The 20,794-nt window shown below is 41.8% G+C and overlaps 2 protein-coding genes across 3 annotated transcripts; both read right to left on the reverse strand.

Moving 5' to 3' along the window:
• Positions 1-1,513: 1,513 nt before the first annotated feature.
• LOC128532945 (E3 ubiquitin/ISG15 ligase TRIM25-like) lies at positions 1,514-9,816 on the reverse strand. 2 transcript variants are annotated; one of them, XM_053507097.1, is made up of 6 exons: positions 9,196-9,816; positions 7,918-8,013; positions 7,574-7,807; positions 3,691-3,850; positions 2,997-3,056; positions 1,514-2,709 (listed from the first exon to the last, which is right to left on the reverse strand). In XM_053507097.1, the coding sequence occupies exons 1-6, from the start codon at positions 9,784-9,786 to the stop codon at positions 2,189-2,191; spliced, it is 1,662 nt and encodes a 553-aa protein (XP_053363072.1). In that variant the 5' UTR covers positions 9,787-9,816; the 3' UTR covers positions 1,514-2,188. The 2 variants fall into 2 exon arrangements, with proteins under 2 accessions (XP_053363072.1, XP_053363073.1); XM_053507098.1 differs by lacking the exon at positions 2,997-3,056.
• Positions 9,817-13,575: 3,759 nt separating this feature from the next.
• LOC128533237 (E3 ubiquitin/ISG15 ligase TRIM25-like) lies at positions 13,576-19,811 on the reverse strand. Its single transcript, XM_053507495.1, has 7 exons — positions 19,224-19,811; positions 17,137-17,232; positions 16,572-16,805; positions 16,251-16,383; positions 15,825-15,884; positions 15,252-15,596; positions 13,576-13,670 (listed from the first exon to the last, which is right to left on the reverse strand). The coding sequence occupies exons 1-7, from the start codon at positions 19,809-19,811 to the stop codon at positions 13,576-13,578; spliced, it is 1,551 nt and encodes a 516-aa protein (XP_053363470.1).
• Positions 19,812-20,794: the final 983 nt, after the last annotated feature.

A 20,794-nucleotide genomic window follows, 5' to 3' on the forward strand; every position in this document is an offset into this window, starting at 1 on the left:
TGTCCTATGGACAGATTCCCCAACCTGAGCTGTAGATCTCTGCAGCTCGTCCAGAGTCACCATGGGCCTCTTGGCTGCATTTCTGATCAGCGCTCTCCTTGTTCGGCCTGTGAGTTTAGGTGGACAGCCTTGTCTTGGTAGGTTTACAGTTGTGCCATGCTCCTTCCATTTCTAAATGATCACTTGAACAGTGCTCCGTGGGATGTTCAAGGCTTTGGAATCTTGTTGTAGCCTAAGCCTGCTTTAAATTTCTCTAACTTTATCCCTGAACTGTCTGGTGTGTTCTTTGGACTTCATGGTGTTGTTGCTCCCAATATTCTCTTAGACAACCTCTGAGGCCATCACAGAGCAGCTGTATTTGTACTGACATTATATTACACACAGGTGCACTTTATTTAGTCATTAGCACTCATTAGGCAATGTCTATGGGCAACTGACTGCACTCAGACCAAAAAGGGCTGAATAACCACGCACACCTCACTTTGCAGTTATTTATTTGTAAAAAATGTTTGGAATCATGTATGATTTTCGTTCCACTTCTCACGTGTACACCACTTTGTATTGGTCTTTCACGTGGAATTCCAATGAAATTGATTCATGTTAGTGGCTGTAATGTGACAAAATGTGGAAAAGTTCAAGAGGGCCGAATACTTTTGCAAACCATTGTGGGTGTGTGTAATATATACACACACGCATACATACACACACACACACACACACGTACATACATACATTTGGGTGATGATAGTAAAAAATTTGTTTGTGTGTTTCCACCAGCAGTAGCACTGAATGACACAGTAGTTAAAGTAAAATTTATTAATTTAAATTAAAAATTGTTTGCTAAAGCCAAATCAAAACTTTTAAGACCTTTAACATTTGTAATAGTGTATACACAAATATATAAGAATTTTTGATAACATTTAACTCCATTGGGCAGCAGGACATCTTTGAAAACTGGGTTACTGTTGAAAAAAAGGAGAAAGAGAGGGGGATGCTAAACATGGAAGGTGGTGCAAAATATGTATAAGGCATATACATATTTATATGTATATACATTGTATGTACATTATATATTGAAGGACATACTATATTTACAAGATAACCAGTGTAACCTTTATGGTGGACCAGGGCCAAAACAACAAACAAAAATAAATGACTGAGAAAAGCTCTAACTTCCCTAAAAAAGAAAACAAAAATTAAACACAATTTGCTTACCTAACTCCATATCCATAAACAGTTAAGAAAAATCCTCTACCACACCCAACAAAAATGGCGGCCACATCCATACAACCGGTGAAAAAAAAAAGAGAGAAATATATACATAAAACACTAACACTTTATACAGAGACTAGACATTTACTTACATATAAAAGATACTAAGTTTCACAGACGTACTAAGCCACGAGGACAGACCCATGGACCGAATAAATGCACCAAAAATCCACACATCAACCATCTGAAATAGCAAATAGCCCCCCAGCACTGGCTTCTGGGGTGGTTAAATACTGTCGGCCAATGATGATGTCATCAGGGCAGAGAGACAATCACACAAGCTAAGGAGGAGTGTTGCAGGTCCTGCATTGGAATCAGGAATGGACTGACCTGCACAATACATATATACTGAGACAATACATATATACAACAAAAAAACAGTCTGCCCCCAGCAGGTTGTGACAAGCTGTAATGTTGTGCAGTTTGGAGACGTTGCCTCTGACAAAAAGACAGAAAGCAGAGCTGGAGGTGGCAGAGCTAAAGATGCTGAAATTTGCTTTGGGAGTGACAAGAATGAACAGAATTAGGAATGAATATTGTATATATTGGAGGCACAGTGCTGGTAGGAGAGTTTGGGGACAAGGTTAGAGAGATTAAGGTGATATGGACATGTGCAGAGGGGGGATGAGGGGTATATTGGGAGGAGAACGTTAGAGATGGAGCTGCCAGGAAAGAGGAGAAGAGGAAGGCCCAAGAGGAGGTTTATGGACATGCATCAACAAATTGAATATACTAACACAATGACAATATAGCCATCACAGTCTTACATTCTGCATTAAATGATTTCATAGGTATGGCATTAATCTAAAGAAAACATGCTGTTTGAAAGGAATAATTACAGTGTTACAGTTTGTGCACACAGCTCACTGAAATAAAATCTTATTCTTAAATCATACTACAGGTACCATTAAAATTTTCAGACACATAATCTCACAGTGGCTCTATCATGACATACAGAAAACCCAGCGTACAGAGGCTGAGTGAATGTGGTGCGAACTTTGTGGATGAGCCTCATCATGTCAGAGACGTTGTAGAAGGACAGAGTTCCTGCACTGTGATCCACATACACTCCTATTCTGGAGGAGACTGGACCTCGGAGATCAGTCTTAGTGTTGTTGTGCCAGAAAGAAACAGAGGAAGAAAAACACCTGAGACTCCAGGACTGACTGTTGCGTCCAAACACACACTCATCACCCCCTCCTTTCCTGCTGATCACTTTATATGAGACTGATATAGACACATCACCGCTCCACTCCACCTCCCAGTAACGGCGTCCACACACACTCTCCTTACACAACACCTGAGGCCAGAAGTCAAATCTCTCTGGATGATGAGAGTATCGCTGTAGTGCCTGACTGCGTGTCACTGATCTGTTCTCCTCAGACAGAATAAGGGCAGGATGTGCTGTGTTGGGATCCAGAGTCAGAGATCTCAAATCTATAACAATAAAAATTTTAAAGGTCAGCTGTAAATCTCAGGATTTGTAGTGAGTGTGTGGGATAACTGTCTGTGTTTCTGTCCGCCTCTCCTACAGTATATGAGATATTTTAAATATAAAACAGTGGCAATACACAACAGTCACACTGTACAACACATGACATGTCTTCAGGTACAAATATATCTGTATGTTTAATGGCAGCCAACAGCAATCATCAATTAAATATTTATAACGTTTATTATTAAATTTTGTGTGTGTGTGTGTGTTTGTGTGTGTTTACACTTACATTGCAGAAAATCCTTTTTGCTCTTTAGCTGTGATGGTAGTCTCTGAAACAATGTTGCAACTGTGGAAAGAACAAAATCAAGCCTTGTCTCAGATGGACACGTTAATTAGTGGGTCAATATTCTCAAACTTAAAATTAAGGTTGGTAGGTACAACTTTATTGTCATTGTATAGGACAGGTACTCAGCAACAACATGCAGCTAAGTGTGTACCAGAAGCGCAAATCATAGTGTATATACTGTACATCACTGTAAATATTGGCATTGTGCAAATTATATTGTGCAGGTTAAATAAAATATAGAAGGTAAAACATGTAACATGTAACATGGCTATGCAGAGAGTATATGCTATAGTAAAGAGTAAGCATTTAATCCCCTTAAAACTTTAGCATATAGGTATGTACAATATATTTGAAGATATTTCAATACATTTACTGTAATATACAAAAAGAAACAATGCAGTCTTCTGCCTACAACAGTATACTAGTACCATTGGTTAAAAAAATAAAAAAAGAAAATGAGAAAAGCTGAAGGGATTCATTTTTTAGTGTACAATTCAATTTTTAAGTTTAAAAATTGAAAAATTTACCTTTTCCATCTTGTTATTATGGATTATCTTCTTCTTATTTCTTCCTATTTCTGTTAGATGAATTTTATGTCTCTCTTTACTGTGATGCAGAACAAACAAATGTTTACCTTGTGGATGGACTTTGTTAAATTCCTCCTCACAGATTTCCTCGACTCGTTTTTTCAGAGCTAAGAGAGATTTCTTCACTCCATCAAATGTGAGATGTTGATTGACAGTGAAGCTGGGTGAGTCCTCACATCCAGGAGAAACACAGAGAGACGGGAAACTCTACAGAGAGGAAACACATCATAGAGAAGGAGAAAAGTGTAGGAGAGGAACGAATGAATCTCAGACTGAATCAGACCAAAGACACACTTGTGATCTTAGACAGGAACATTTATAGTAGTAGATGGCGGCGCACGCTGATGCAGCGGCTTCTCGAGCTCCCGGAACAAAGCCTCTTGATAGCACACCAGATACAAGAGACATCGCTTTTTCAGCGCTGAAAATGCGAGGGAAGTATAGCGTAACTGAACTGTTGTACATCAGAGACAGTTCGATTATTTCTTTTCAACCAGGACTAAAATCTGAACTCGGAAGACAGAGTCTCCTGAGAACATCGAAGTGGCGTAGCAGACCGCGGGGGACAGCGGGCAATAGGAAACGTTGTGGTTGCAGACAGAAGAGAGGAAAGCCGGCGGGAGCGTCTGTACAGTTAAAGGCTAGCCGACCTCCGATTCCAACTCTCTTTTTGGCCAACGTCCGCTAGCTGGATAATAAAATGGACCTGCTACGTTTGAGGATTAATGCTCACTCTGAGATGAGGAATTGCGCTGTTTTCTGCCTAACGGAATCCTGGCTAGACCCCAAAACATCCCGGACTCAGTCTTTCAAATTTATGGCTTTCGGCTTTTCCGTGCGGACTGCGATTACCGGTCGGGGAAAAAAAGAGGAGGTGGACTCTGTATGTATGTGAATGAAGGTTGGTGTACAAGCAGTAGTTTGGTTAAAAGTCACTGCTCCAAGTCGATAGAGTTCATGACAACAAAGTGTCGGCCATTCTATCTGCCGCGGGAGTTTAATGTTGTGTACGTCACCATTGTTTACATCCCACCGGGTGCTAATGCTAGCGTAGCGTTGCAGGAGCTTCATGATACCATCAGCTCGCTGCAGACTAAACACCCGGAGGCATTTTACATTTACATTTAGGCATTTTACGTGGTTGCGGGACTTCAATCATGTGAAACTGACGGACACTCTTCCCAAATTCCACCAGCATGTGGAAATTCCAACAAGGGGAGAAAATATTCTGGACTGTGTGTATACAAACATCCGCGGTGCATACAGAGCTCTCCCCCGCCCCCATCTTGGCGCTTCCGATCACATAGCCGTACTGCTGGCGCCAGCCTATCGCCCCCTGCTGAGGAGGACAATACACACAAAGAAAACGATCACTGTATGGCCCAGTGATGCAGACATTGTTCTCCAGGACTGCTTTCAGTGCACTGACTGGCAGATCTTTAAAGAAGCAGCCCCTTACAGGGATAAGCTGGACCTAGATGAATACACTTCTTCCGTCCTCGGCTTTATATCTAAATGTGCTGATGATGTAACCACCACCAAGACAATTACCTGTTTTTCTAATCAGAAGCCCTGGCTGAATGCTGAAGTAAAGACTCTGCTGAAAGCTAGGGATGCTGCATTTAGGGCAGGTGATGCATCAGCGCTAAAGTTGGCGAGGAAACAACTGACGGCAGGCATTGGGAGGGCTAAATCCACACACGCCCAAAAAATCCAGGGTCACCTTACTTCCAACAATCCGCAAAGTATGTGGAAGGGCATTAAGTGCATCACAGACTACAACACCAAAGATGCACAATGCCCTCCCTGCCTGATATACTAAACTAATTCCATGCCCGCTTCGAGGAACATGACAACCCTCCTCCCTGTACCAAGCTCACATCACTTCCTGATGACACACCCCTTAAAGTATAACAACAGCCGACGTGGAGAGGATTCTAAAAAGAATTAACTCCCGCAAAGCTGCAGGCCCTGATAACAAACCAGGAAGGGTACTTAAGGACTGTGCTCACCAGCTGTCAGAAGTGTTAGCTGACATATTTAACACCTCTTTGTCAACTGCGACTGTTCCTACCTGCCTGAAGACTGCCACTATTGTTCCAGTCCCAAAGTGTTCAACAGTGACTTGTCTGAATGATTACCGCCCCATAGCTCTAACCCCGGTAGTCATGAAGTGCTTTGAGAGGCTGGTCATGACTCACATCAAAGCCTCCATAGATGCCACTGTAGACCCCCATCAGTATGCGTACAAGACAAACCGCTCTGCAGATGACGCCATCTCATCAGTGATCCACACAGCCCTTACACACCTGGAGAATAAGAATTCCTACGTCCGCCTGCTTTTCCTGGACTTTTCCTCTGCCTTCAACACCATCTCTCCACAGACATTAATTCTAAAGCTTTCCTCTCTTGGCTTAAGCCCTTCAGTAGGGAACTGGATCCTAGACTTCCTGACCAACATCTCAAACTGTCAGGATCCATGACACCATCACCATCAGCACAGGCTCGCCTCAAGGTTGTGTGCTGAGCCCCCTCCTGTTCACTCTGTTGACGTATGACTGCATAGCGAGACACTCTAGCTGTCATATAGTCAAATTCGCAGATGAGACAGCAGTAATGGGACGCATCACTGACAACGATGAATCCTATTACAGAGAGGAGGTAGAACAACTGGTACAGTGGTGTAGGGGAAATAACCTCTGCATCAATGTAAAAAAGACCAAAGAGATGGTGATGGACTTCAGAAAGGACAAGCAAACTCCTCTCCCCCTACACATTGATGGAGCAGCTGTGGAAGTGGTCTCCAGCTTTACTGTAAGTATCTAGGCATCCATATAGCTAAGGACTTAAACTGGAGCGTCAACACCTCGGGCCTAATTAAAAAGGCCCACCAGCGCCTCTACTTCCTCAGGAAGCTAAAATGAGCTGGGCTTGGAAGCCTGGTTCTGAAGAGTTTCTATCGAGGAGCGGTTGAAAGCATCATCAGCTCCTACATCACTGTGTGGCATGGCAATAGCACCGTAGCTGACAGGAAAGCCCTGCAGAGAGTAGTTAAGGCTGCACAGAGGACAGTGGGTAGCAGGCTCCCCTTTATCACCGAATTGTACACTACAAGATGCAGAGGAAGAGCCCTCTGCATTATTAAGGACTCCACCCACCCTAGGGTAGTGGTGGCTCAGTCGGTTAAGGCTGTGGGTTACTGGGTTACTGATCGGAAGGTCGGGGGTTCGAACCCCAGCATCGCCAAGTTGCCACTGTTGAGCCCTTGAGCAAGGCCCTTAACCCTATGTAAAACTGGCTGACCCTGCGCTCTGACCCCAGTTTCCTAATTGGGATATGCGAAAATTGAGCAATTTCCCTCTGGGATTAATAAAGTTCTAATTATATTACCCTGCACATGCTTTATTTCAACCTCTTCCCTCGGGCAGAAGGCTGAAGAGCCTTCAGTGCAAGACCACCAGGCTCAAAAACAGCTTTTACCCTGAAGCAATTAGACTACTGAACTCTAGCCGTGCTCTGTAGGTCCTCTCCCATTAAACACAATCAAACTTTTAGTGTAATATATAACTCTATGGTGCAATACATATATATATAACCCTATAAGTCAAATATACAATGTGTGCAATTCAGCCTTTGAAAATGTGCAATACACTATGTATAGTTTATGTCTAATTTCCTGCATAATATATCTCTGACTGCTCTTATTTATATTCATGTATATACATATTTACACCCTCATATTTATACTACTATGCTATCTCTGTGGCTTAAACGGGACCTGGGTCCTAATTTCGTACCAGAACATGGAAGTGTGCTGGTATGACAATAAAGCTCCTTGAATCCTTGAATCCTTATTGTTGCTGTAATGAGCTTTTAGGAGGAAACTTTGTGAGGAACAGCGCCCTCTGTAGATCAGACAGTGAGTGTTACCTGGAGGAAGTGGATGTCATCGTGTGTGTGTGAAAGCTGCTCCAGCTCAGTGACTCTCTTCTTAAGATCAGCAATCTCCTGCTCCAGTTGCTTCAGGGGTCGTTCAGCTCGACTTAGTTCAGCTTTCTCCTGAGCTCTGATCAGCTCCGTCACCTCTGAGTGCTTTTTCTCCATGGAGCTGATCAGCTCAGTAAAGATTCTCTCATTCTCATCTACTGCTGCCTGTGTACACATCTGTTCGGATGCACAAATAAATCTAGAGAATAGACTATTCATGAACATAACATCTCTCTCTGTATGTATGTGTACACAGGATTAGGAGAATTTCTCTGCTCACTTCTCACCTTAATCGTGTACACAGCCTTTTTCAGTTCCTTCACTTTCTTCTTCTTCTCCTGGATCCTCTGCTGAGATTTCATCTGCTCCTGCGTTAGTTCATTCTAAAACCAAATGACATGCATTTCATTATTCAGGAGCTCATTTGTTGTTGTTGTTATTAACATTATTATTATTATTATTATTATTATTATTATTATTATTATTATTAATTGTACTCTTTTTAGCTTGAACTGTGTTCTTGTCAGCACTGTGACTATTTGTGTTTATTATTCTTGCTGTTTGCACAAATGCACATTATGTAGCTCTGTGTTGTAGTCTGTTTTGTGTGGTTTTCTGTAGCTTCATAAACCACTGCAAATCCACTGTCTACTCTGATTCATCAGGGATGATCTCTCTGTCATCGAAAAAACTGCAGGTCTATTTCCCCCCCCCCTCTAAGGATCCCAGACTCTCCTTTTCAGGCTCCTTCACACGTTGTGGCTCTTGTCTGCTTTTCTGACCAATTACTGTCTAATTAATTTTCTCTAGCCACTTCACCCCTGATCAAAATTCTGATTCTTTGTGAACACACCCACACACCCACACACACACACACTGGGCCAGGGGTAGCTGAGTGGTTAAGGCATTGGACTACGGTTCGGAAGATCCCAGATTCAAACCCTACAACCACCAAGTTGCCACTGTTGGGCCCTTAACCCTCAGATGTGTAATGAGTTCTAAATGTAAGTCGCTCTGGATAAGAGCCTCTGCCAAATGCCTTAATGTGCACAATGTGGCGAAGACTTGGGGTGACATAAAATCCATGTGTTCAATTGTTGGAACCACCTGTGTATGTGATTCTGTATTAATAATGATTTAACATATGAATCAATATCTTAATCCTATAATTTTTTTGGTTTCTTCTTTAGTGCTTACTGCCAGTGTGTAAAGAGTTTAAAGTGCACCACCCGCAGATTCATAAAGGAACTGCAACATTTCCCCAACTTAAATGTTGCAAACTTGTGGTGTCAATGTAGAGACTGAACTCCCCTCCAAAATAATTGATACATAACTTGTATGCATATGTAGCAGAAAAGGATGTATGTTTGTTTAAAGGTTACTGATTGTGATTCTAAAAACACTTTTATTTCAAATTTCCTTAAAACTTTCCCTGTTAATAACCGAAAATTCACTTTACAGTCTTTCCATGAAAAATTTAAATATTACTTGGTGTCCTATAACCAACAAAAGTTAACCAGTAAATGAGTTAAATATTTGAATGAGAATATTTTCCCAGTTCTCACCTGTTTATCAATTCTTCCTTTGCTGGTTGAAACAGTATTATGACCTTTATGCTCATACATTGTACACAAACAACATATGAGGCTTTGGTCAGTACAACAGTATCTCTCGATTGGTTTGTCATGATGAGAGCAGATCTTCTCTTGGAGATCTGCACAGGCTTCCATTAACTTGTGCTTCTTAAAGGCAGGTGACTGATGGTGAGGTTTAAGATGATCTTCACAAAAGGAGGCCTGACACACCAGACAGGAATTAACGGCTTTGCGTTTTCTCCCAGTGCAGGAATCACACTCCACATCTCCAGGTCCAGCGTAACAGTGAGCAAAAGATGCAGCTTGGAGGTTAGCCTTATTTTGTTCCTCCACCATTTCAGCCAGCATGTTGTTCCTGCGTAGAACAGGTCTTGGATCGAAAGTCTCTCTACACTGTGGGCAGCTGTAGACTCTCCTCACATCCTGCTGATCCCAGAAATCATTAATACACACCTTACAGTAATTGTGGCCACAGGGAATAGTCACCGGATCCTTCGGAAAGTCCAGACACACTGCACAGCTGAATTGGCACTGATAAGCTGAGATATTGGCTTTTGCCATTTTCCAGCAATCAAACTCACTCAGACTGCAGATTTGATGTAAGTTTCGTTTTCTTGGAAAACAGCTTCCTGGTTCTGCTTGTTGTTTAGTGTGACAGAGACAGGTGTGGCTTTAAAGAGATAGCAATTTCAGGATTTAAAGGCTACATAATATTTGTGTAAATATGAGTCTCTATGATTTATGATAAGATTTTTAATATGTAATTGTGAATTGTAAATATAGTGGCAAAAAAGGTATGTGAACCTTAGAACCTTAGAATTTGTGATTAAATGTGATCTGATCTTCATCTTAATCAAGGGTATTGACAAATATAATGTGAATAAAATAATAACACAAAACATTCAGATTTTTCATGTCTTTATTGAAAAGATCCATAAAAACATCATACTGCTAGTGGGAAAAATATGTGAGTACCTAAATTAATGACCTCAAAAAAGCTAATTGGACCCTGGTATTACTGTAGTCTTGTTAAGAAAATGAGTTTGGAGATCTAGACTAAAGTCTTTTTGTAAGTCGCTCTGGATAAGAGCGTCTGCCAAATGCCTAAATGTAAATGTAAAGTTACTTTGACTAATAAAAAAACATTTGAAGTTATCAAGTTTGCTCTGCACAATGTGAGGCACGCCTCACCAAAAAGAGCTTTCAGGGGATGTATGATCAAGAATTGTTAATTTACATAAAGCTGAAAAGGGTTACAAAGTGATTTCAAAGACTTTTATTAAACCATTGTTCTACAGTTAGGCAAACGGGAAACACTTTGGGACTGTGGCTACTCTACCAAAAAGTGGGCACCCAGTCAAAATGACACGAAGAGCACAACAAAGACTCATTATTGAGGTAAATACAAAACCCTGAGTGACAGCCAAAGATTTAAATGCATCTTTGGAACTGTCTAACATCTGTGTTCAGGAGGCCACCGTAGGTAAAACATTGAACACACAGGGTGTCAGGGCAGGACACTACAAAGGAAGCCGCTGCTCACTAAAATAAGTCATTTCTGCAGGCCTGAAGTTTGTGTTTTGTTCACTGATGAAACTAACATTAAACAATTTGGAAAGAACCTGCAGGACTATATCTTGCATAAAAATACATTGCATATCATCATGAAAACAACCCTAAGGTATGGTGGAGGAAGCATCATGATCAGGACGTGGCCAGCTTGCAGTCATTGAGGGGAAGATGAATTCCCAATGGTATGGTATCAAAAAATTCTTTATGACAGGGTGAGAATGTCTAAGATGGCGCCGGTGAGATCGGCTGCCATCACAACTGCTTCGACACCCTTTTCTTTGTTTATTGTTTTTTCAGTTAGTTTTCAGCGCTTTAAACCCGGCAAAAGCACCACCATTACATATAAGTACATTAGATATGATAGAGACACTCTGTTTCTATTAGTGTACAATGTACTCACAATTAGAAGTTTTTAACTCCGGATCCAAGCTGGCCGATTGAGATTCTGAGGGAAAACTAAAGGACGCTACATGAAGCGGCGGCCCGGAGGGAAACGAGCCGGCGTCAGGAAGAGGCTGAGAGCCCATGCACACCACACACCTCTCCCTAGCATCCTGTTTGCCAACGTCTAGTCACTGAAGAACAAGCTCGATGACCTCAGGGCCAGGGTAAAGTTCCACAGAGACATTCGGGACTGCAATCTCCTCTGCTTCACAGATGGAGGTTGCATGCTGGACTGACCAATCGGTGGCCGCGTTACAGGACGCACTCGATGACGCAGACTGGGACATGTTCAGAAACAGCTCCTATGATGACGTCAGCGGGTATACAGAAGCGTGGGATTCATCGAGAAACTAGCAGATGATACCATGGAGAAAAAGACTATTGGAACGTTTCCCAAGCAGAAGCCGTGGGTGGATAAAACCATCCGCAACGCTCTGTGGCAGGGACTAAGGACAATAAAGGATTATAAAGCACCAACATTCGGTATGACGAACGCTGACGTGTCTCTGGCAGACGAGCTGAACACTTTCTATGCTCGCTTTGAGGCTGCAGCTAAAGACGCTAGCAATGCTAATGCTAGCGGCGCTAATGGCTACAGACAGGAAGACACTGCCAGCACCGGAAATGCGTTTATCATCTCCGAGCATGACGTGAGAAAAGCCTTCAAGAGAGTGAACACCAGGAAAGCAGCAGGACCAGACGGCACCTCAGGTCGTATCCTCAGAGCCTGCGCAGATCAGCTAGCACCTGTTTTCACAGAGATATTCAACCTCTCTTTATCTCAGTCGATGATCCTCACATGCTTCAAAGAGTCCATCATTGTTGACGTTCCAAAAAAACCTCATCCTGCTTCTCTTAATGACTATCGCTCTAGACCCACTACAGTTCGCTTACCGTCCAAATCGTTCTACTGATGATGCCATCATCATCTCCACACACCCTTTATTCACTTGGACACTAAAAGAGGGAATTATGTTAAAATGCTCTTCATCAACTACAGCTCTGCATTTAATACCATAATTCCCACCTGGGAACTCTGCTCATCTCTGTGTCAGTGGATCTCTAATTTTCTAACAGACCACAGGCAGTAAAGATGGGCGGACATGTCTCAGCCTCCTTCACTCTCAGCGCTGGGGCCCCCCAGGGGTGTGTTCAGAGCCCCCTGCTGTACTCTTTGTACACATATGACTGTGTGGCCACTACCAGCTCGACCACCATCATTAAGTTTGCTGACGACACAGTCGTGGTGGGCATGATCTCTGATAACAACAAGACGGCCTACCTGAAAGAGATTAGGAATCTGGAGAACTGGTTCCAGAGGAACAACCTCCTTCTAAACGTCAGTAAGACAAAGGAGTTGATAGTGGACTTCAGCACTAAGCAGGAAAGGAACTACCAGATCCCCATCATCAACAAGAGCCCAGTGGAGTGAGTGGACAGCTTCAAATACCTCTGTTTTCACATCACGGAGGACCTGTCATGGTCCTGTCACATCAACACCGTGGTGAAAAAGGCCAGGCAGCATCTCTACCACCTCAGATGCTTGAGAGACTCCAGACTGCCGTCCAAGGTGCTCAGGAACTTTTACTTCTGCACTATAGAGAACATCCTGATTGGAAACATCTCAACCTGGTTCGGATACAGGACCATGCAGGACAGATGAGCTCTACAAAAGGCCGAGCGCATCATTCGCACTGAGCTCCCTGACCTGCACTTGATCTACAGCAAGTGATGCTGGACCAAGGCCAGGAAGATTGTGAAGGACCTCAGCCACCCCAGCAATGGACTGTTCTCTTTGTTGAGGTCAGAAAAGCGATTCCGCTTTCTGAAGACCAACACAGAAAGACTGAGAAGGAGCTTCTTCCCGCAGGCAATACAGTCTCTTAATCAGTACACCACACTGTACTGATCCAAATTGCACATACATACATATGGTTTTTGCACTCACTGTGGAAATTCTGGACATTCACTTACACTAGCACAACTACACATTCATAAAAATTAGTTAAATTACCTAATTACCCTTATCACAAGTCACTTTAAATATGTCACTTTCAAGCATATTTGCACGCACCCTGGATGTTCTGTTACCCGGATGCACAAGACACTTTAAAGTGCCCCTATTATGCTATTTTAAAGGTTACTAATATTGCTTAATAAGTCTCTTAAAACAGGTTTACATGTATGCAGGGTCAAAAAGTACTTTAGTTTTCTCCAAAAATAATTACATTTTACCCCATTTCTAAATGATTCGTAAACGACTCGTGTGAAGCTGTTCGAAGATTTAGTATATCTAAACCCCTCTTTTCCGTGAGCCCTTACTGTTGTGATCGTTCAGATGGCGCGGCCCTTTATGATTGGTCTACTGCTACAGCCTATGTCGGAAAACGGAACGCCCATTACCATAAGTGAACGACAGCTCTGGAGACCTGTCAACACATAAAAAAGATGGCGTCGTTTTTTCATATCAATTCGAGCCGGAGTCTGACGATGAAACGGTTGAAGTGGCACATCGATAAGAAACTGTTTCGCTATCACGACTGGAGCAGGACGTTTCTCAGTGGTAAGTGTCATATGTTAATGTTAGATGCCAAGGCGCTCATGATGTGGATATGTGTGTGTGATGCATTTTTCCCCTCGGGGCTTGCCGTAGAAGGGCAAGGAACAGGCGCACTTCGCGAGTGTGTTCAGTTTTGGTGAATGGTGGAGAATAAACAATTAACCCTCTGGGGTCCGAGGTGATTTTGGGGCCCTTGAGATGTTTGGACATGCTCTGATATTTTTGCTTTTTTCAGCTACTTATAATATATTATTGACCAACCTGTATTTTTCTTGTAATCAGCACAAACTGTTCTACAATGATATGTGACCAAACTGAATGTATGTGTATGCATTTTTTAGGAAAAAAATATTATGCGTGGTTAGTAAGTTTTGTCAAAATAAAAGTAGCTGAAATAAGGCCATGAAACTCATACAGAACATTTGTTTTACAAGACTTTTTGAGAACTGGGCTGGTGGACTAGTGTTTTTGTTTCAAAATGATGTGAAAATGATCTTGTTTACTTGCTCACAGAAAACAATATAGTGATTAACATTTTTAAGTCACTTTTTGAGTGTAAAGGCTCTATGCGAGAAGGCGTGACTATCATTACTAATGCAGTGATTCACACCTGAGTAGACAAAGGCCTGCATACTGATCTGCATAATGAGCCATCAGACAGGTATGTGACTGAGAGAGGAGAGTTACACGAAAGAATCTGAGGACAAAATAAGGTGTATATTTTTAGTGTTTAGGTTATTTGAGAATGTATTTGACAAAAAAAAACTTAAGATTCACTTGCGAGTTCAGTTAAACAGTTTCTTAGGCCTAAACAATTGAAGTTGACTTTTTAGCTGCATTACTGCAGTCAGTATAACAGAAAATATAGCTGTTATCACAAATTACACATAAATTACATGTTCAAATATAAAAGTGTACGAACAGTGCAAAAAAACACTGATGACGCCAATAAGAACTTAAATTACACTTTCAGTTTTGATCATACAGACAAGATCTATATATTAATCGAAAGTGTCTACTTTTATTTGTATGCACACATGTAAAAACTTTGTGCATTAATAAAATAAAGAAAACAAACAGGGTGCGCTGTCTGTCTCTTTGGTCTGCGTGAACTGCAGGGAGAAACGCATCATTAAAATGAACTGAAACTCAGCAAATACTTCACAGAGACACACAAAATACATATCAGTAGAAAGCTTGAATTGTCTACTTTTACATTTACCAGTTCAACTCAAAAACAAATAATCTTTTTGTAGATTAATGAACATTTAATTTGAGTCACATAACCTCACAGTTGATTTAATATGCCACATAGAGAACCCAACATACAGAGGCTGAGTGAATGTGGTGTGGACACTGTGGAGGAGACTCATTGTTTCAGAGACGCTGTAGAAGGACAGAGTTCCTGCACTGTGATCCACATACACTCCTATCCTGGAGGGCGCTGGACCTTTCAGATCAGTCCTTATGCTGTTGTGCAGGAAAGCGGCAGAGGAAGAAGAACACTCCAGACTCCAGGACTGACTGTTGTATCCAAACACACACTCATCACTCTGTCCTTTTCTGCTGATCACTTTATATGAGACTGATATAGACACATCACCGCTCCACTCCACCTCCCAGTAACAGCGTCCACACACACTCTCCTTAGACAACACCTGACGCCTGTAGTCAAATCTCTCTGAGTGATCAGAGTATTGCTGTCGTGTCCTTCTGCATGTCACTGATCTGTTCTTCTCAGACAGAATGAGTTTATGATGTGCTGTGGTGGGATCCAGAGTGAGAGACCTAAAATCTAAAAAAATTAAATGTTCACGCGTTACATGTTAATCAAGGGTTTGTAGTGAGTGTGTGAGACAAATGTCTGATCTCCTGTCCCCCTGCCCGAAATGAGATGTTTAAATATTAAATATCAGGTACAAATATATCATAACTATATAAAAAAAAGATGTTTAATATCACCCAACAGTGGTTATCAGTTGAAGACTTATCACGTTTAGATGTGTGTGTGTGTTTAACTTACATTGTAGATATTTCTGTCTTTGTCTCAGCTGTGAAGGTAGTATCTGAAATAATGCTACAGCTGTGGCAAAAAAAATTGAGACTGAGATATAAGCATCCAGCCTTGTTTCAGATAGAGATATAAATTAAATGGCACCTTGATGAGTCAACATTCTCAAACTTTATCCTGGTATAGTGTATAAAGCTAATTGTAACACTTTGTGATTTAATGCAGTCGTCTGCCTACAACAGCGTATTAGGGCCAGCGTAGGTTTAAAAGAGCTGGAGAGGAAAATTTCTGAGTTTAAAACTTGTTTTTCTAAGTTTAAATTTTTTAAACACTAAAATTTACCACCCTCTTCCATCACTCCTGTTCCTGCTTCCTCCGTATTTCTGTTGATGCATTTTATGGCTCTCTTTATTGTATTGCAGATGTTTGCTTGTTTACCTTCTGGACGGATTTGCCTGACTTGTATTTTCATCTGTAAGAGAGATTTCCTCATTCTATTAAATGTGTGATGTAGATTGACAGTGTACAGTGAGTCCTCACATCCAGGAGAAACACAGAGAGACGGGAAACTCTACAGAGAGGAAACACATCATAGAGAAGGAGAAAAGTGTAGGAGAGGAACGAATGAATCTCAGACTGAATCAGACCAAAGACACACTTGTGATCTCAGACAGGAACATTAATTGTTGCTGTAATGAGCTTTTAGGAGGAAACTTTGTGAGGAACAGCGCCCTCTGTAGATCAGACAGTGAGTGTTACCTGGAGGAAGTGGATGTCATCGTGTGTGTGTGAAAGCTGCTCCAGCTCAGTGACTCTCCTCTTAAGATCAGCAATCTCCTGCTCCAGTTGCTTCAGGAGTCGTTCAGCTCGACTCAGTTCAGCTTTCTCCTGAGCTCTGATCAGCTCCGTCACCTCCGAGCGCTTTTTCTCCATAAGGCTGATCAGCTCAGTAAAGATCCTCTCACTCTCAACTACTGCTGCCTGTGATCGCATCTGTTAACACACACACACACACACACACACACACACACACATCAATGCCTACAGTTAAACCTTGGATTGCAAGCATAATCCGTTCTGGATAGTGCTTGTAGTCGAAAGCACACGATTTATCCCTTAAGAAATAATGAAAACTTAGATGATTTCTTCCACAACCCCAAAATATTTCCATAAAAACTATTAATACAAAATATGAAGTAAAAATAAAACTAATTAATCTGCATTTTACCTTTGAAAAGAATCGTAATTGAGGCGAGAGAAAGGACAGGAGGAGGAGGAGGGGGGTTACTGTGTGGGATGATATATATTTCTGCTCTCTCCTTACTTTAATAGTGTCCACAGCTCGTTTCAGCTCCTGCACCTTCTTCTCCTTCTCCTGGCTCCTCTGCTGGGATTTCATCTGTTCCTGCTTTAGCTCATTCTGAGACCAAATAACATGCATTTCATTATTCAGAACTTCATTTATTATTATTTTTGTAGCATCTGCTTGCACTCTTTTCTCTTAAAGTGTGTGCTTGTCTGTTCTTGTGTGTTTATTGTTCTTGCTGTTTGCACACATGCACATTATCTAGTCCTTTTTTGTAGTCCATTTTAATTATAAACTGTCATCTGTCCTCATCCTCCTGGACCTGTCAGCTGCATTTGACACGGTGAACCACAAGATTCTATTATCTATTCTTACAAGCCTTGGAATTTGTGGAACAGCGTGGCAATGGTTTGCTTCTTACCTAAAAGATAGGTCATATGAGGTAACATGGAGGGGATCTACATCTGCCCCACGTAGACTCTCTACTGGTGTCCCGCAGGGCTCAGTACTTGGTCCTCTTTTGTTCTCCCTCTATACCCGGTCTCTTGGTAAGGTCATATCATCGCATGGATTTTCATACCATTGTTATGCAGACAACACCCAACTTGTACTCTCGTTTCCTCCCTCTGACACTCAGGTTTCCACCCGGATCTCAGCATGTCTGGCAGACATCTCATTCTGGATGGCTGCTCATCAGCTGAAGCTCAATCTCAGTAAAACCGAACTGTTGTTTATCCCTTGTGACTCATCTCCAGGTCAAGACCTTGTGATATCCCTGGACAACAACCAAATCACTCTTTCAGCCACCGCCCGCAATCTTGGGTTAACCGTGGACAATCATTTGTCATTTTCGCCACACATCGCTAACCTTACTCGCTCTTGTCGATTTCTTCTTTACAATATCAGAAGAATTCGCCTATTTCTTTCTTCACAGGCTACTCAAGTGCTTGTTCAGTCCCTTGTTATTTCAAGACTGGACTACTGCAACTCACTCCTGGCAGGCCTGCCTCTGTCCACGATTTGTCCTCTGCAACTGATCCAGAATGCAGCAGCACGACTCGTTTTTAACCTTCTCAAGTTCTCCCACACCACCCCACTCCTCCGCTCCCTGCACTGGCTTCCTGTAGCTGCCCGCATCAAATTCAAAACACTGATGCTTGCCTACAAAGCTAAAAATGGCCCAGCACCCACTTACCTCTCTGCGCTAATTACACCACGCATTACACCACGTTCCCTCCGATCTTCCAGCACTGCTCGCCTCATCCCACCATCTCTCAGTGATCGAGGGCGGCATTCATCCAGGCTCTTTTCTGTTCTGGCACCTAGGTGGTGGAATGAACTTCCTCTAGATGTCCGTACATCAGAGACTTTGACCATCTTTAAACGACGACTCAAGACTTATTAACCTAGTTAACCCGGTTTAAGTATGTATCCAATGATGTAAACACTAAAGCACTTTTTGTAAGTCGCTCTGGATAAGAGCGTCTGCCAAATGCCCAAATGTAAATGTAAATGTAAATGTAAATTATGTGTAGTTTTGTGTCGCATTCTTTCCTTCTTCCCAGGATTACAGACTCTCCGTCTAGGCTACTTTACACATTGTTGTGCTTCCCTGTTTTATCTAAATCAATGATCAAGGGTCATGTGGTCGAGACACAGCAAATCCCTAGTGAAGTACAGTGCAGAAGCCAATCAGTGAATGAGTTCTCTGTTACTTTTCCACATTTTTTGTGTTATGCAATCACATTTCATGTCAAGTAGGTGTGCTTTATGAATAAAGGAGGAGCTTTTGTAAATACTAGGGATGTAAGTCATCAGTGATCCGATACCATACAATATTGAACAAATATTGTTATTCACTGCATCTGTGCCTCCCAGTGCCTGTGATTTTCATGCCCACTACAAAGCTCTACAGTAGCAAAAATGCGTGTATGTACAGTATGTTTAAAGTTAACTGATTATGGTTCTAATAACACATTTATTTAACATCCTACTGTATAACCAAGTAAAGCACTTTAGTAAGTTATTTAGTTAATAGGTTAAATAATCTAATGAGAATATCATAAAGTTGTATGATAGATTCCGAACAAAATCCCAGTTCTGACCTGTTTTCCAGTTCGTTCTGCTTTAGTTGAAACAGTGTCATGGTCTCTGTGTTCATCCTTCATACACAAGTAACAGATGAAGCTTTGGTCAGTACAACAGTAGATCTCCATCAGTTTGTCATGCTGAGAGCAGATCTTCTCTTGGAGCTCACAGGCTTCCACTAACTTGTGCTTCTTAAAGGCAGGAGACTGATAGTGAGGTTGAAGATGATCTTCACAATAGGAGACCAGGCACACCAGACAGGAATTAACGGCTTTGCGTTTTCTGCCGATGCAGGAATCACACTTCACATCTCCAGGTTCAGCGTAACTGTGAGCCGGAGAAACAGCTTGGAGTTCAGCCTTATTTTGTTTCTCCACCATTTCAGCCAGCATGTTGTTCCTGCGTAGAACAGGTCTTGGAGTGAAAATCTCTCTACACTGGGGGCAGCTGTAGACCATCCTTACATCCTCTTCATCCCAGAAGCGATTAATACACACCTTACAGTAATTGTGGCCACAATGAAGAGTCACTGCATCCTTTAGAAGGTCCAAACACACTGGACAGCTGATCTGATCTTGAGCTACTGAGATACTGGCTTCTGCCATTTTCCTGTACTTACACACACTCACACACACTCACACTCACACACTCACTCAGAATGCAAACTTACAATAAACTTAGTTTCATTTTCATGGAAAAATCTCTCTGGTTCTGTCTGTCTGTAATGTGTGACAGAGACAGGTGTGGCTTCAAGGAGTCATACACTTCAGGAATTCAACACTACATGTCAATAATTTGTGTAAATAGCCTTCCCTGTGATTTATGATAATATTATCATTAATTAAAATAGGAACTGTTTAAATACATTTGGCTCATGAATACATATTGCATGTTTAAATGTGTTTTTAGTCAGAATAGGAAAGCAGCTGTGTAAAGGGATAAATGAACAAAACATAAATGATGATAATAAATGATCTGAAAACTCTAACGCAGCTAGAATCAGCATGAAAGCTGGAAGATTATTCTTATTACAGTAACTTCTGCAACAATCTGAACTTTTAACATAGTGGACAAAATGATCCTTAAATAAAAAGTATATATCACATTTGCTTACTAAAGAGCACAGCTGTATATCACACTTCAGTACTTCTAAGGCCCAAGAGGGATCTAACATTATATTCAAATCAGTCAAATGCCAGATCCCTAAACAGTTCAGGCCATTCAACAGTGTGGTAAAGTAACAAATTTGAAAATATTTAATGACTAGATGTGTGGCAGCACAGTGGTGTAGTGGTTAACACGGTCGCCTTGCACCTCCAGGGTCTGGGTTCGATTCCTGTCTCTGTGTGCATAGAGTTTGCATGTTCTCCACATGCTTGGTGGGTTTCCTCCCAAAGACCTGCAGATTAACGCTAATTGGTGTTCCCAAATTGCCTGTAGTGTGTGAATGTGTGCCCAACCATCTAGTGTTGTGTGCATCTGTTAAACAGCTCAAAAGACATTTTAAGATTGGAGGTTAATAGATGCTGTCCGAAGACAAACCTGGGAGTGTTAGCTCAAGGGAGGGGGAGAGAATAAGAAAGAGAGA

This window comes from Clarias gariepinus, chromosome 11 (genome assembly GCF_024256425.1).
Source record: "Clarias gariepinus isolate MV-2021 ecotype Netherlands chromosome 11, CGAR_prim_01v2, whole genome shotgun sequence".
In the NCBI taxonomy this organism is placed as follows: Eukaryota; Metazoa; Chordata; class Actinopteri; order Siluriformes; family Clariidae; genus Clarias; species Clarias gariepinus.

What these genes read in the sequence shown, in the direction of transcription:
- LOC128532945 (XM_053507097.1), bottom strand. Translation starts at nt 9,786, where the DNA reads ATGGCAAAAGCCAATATCTCAGCTTATCAGTGCCAATTCAGCTGTGCA. An exon ending in ATGACATCCACTTCCTCCAG is followed by an intron (nt 3,851 to 7,573) that starts GTAACACTCACT and finishes TCCTCTCTGTAG; the next exon opens with AGTTTCCCGTCTCTCTGTGT. An exon ending in TAACAAAGTCCATCCACAAG is followed by an intron (nt 3,057 to 3,690) that starts GTAAACATTTGT and finishes TTCTTTCCACAG; the next exon opens with TTGCAACATTGTTTCAGAGA.
- LOC128533237 (XM_053507495.1), bottom strand. Translation starts at nt 19,811, where the DNA reads ATGGCAGAAGCCAGTATCTCAGTAGCTCAAGATCAGATCAGCTGTCCA. An exon ending in CAGAACGAACTGGAAAACAG is followed by an intron (nt 17,233 to 19,223) that starts GTCAGAACTGGG and finishes ATTTGGTCTCAG; the next exon opens with AATGAGCTAAAGCAGGAACA. An exon ending in CAGGCAAATCCGTCCAGAAG is followed by an intron (nt 15,885 to 16,250) that starts GTAAACAAGCAA and finishes TTTTTGCCACAG; the next exon opens with CTGTAGCATTATTTCAGATA.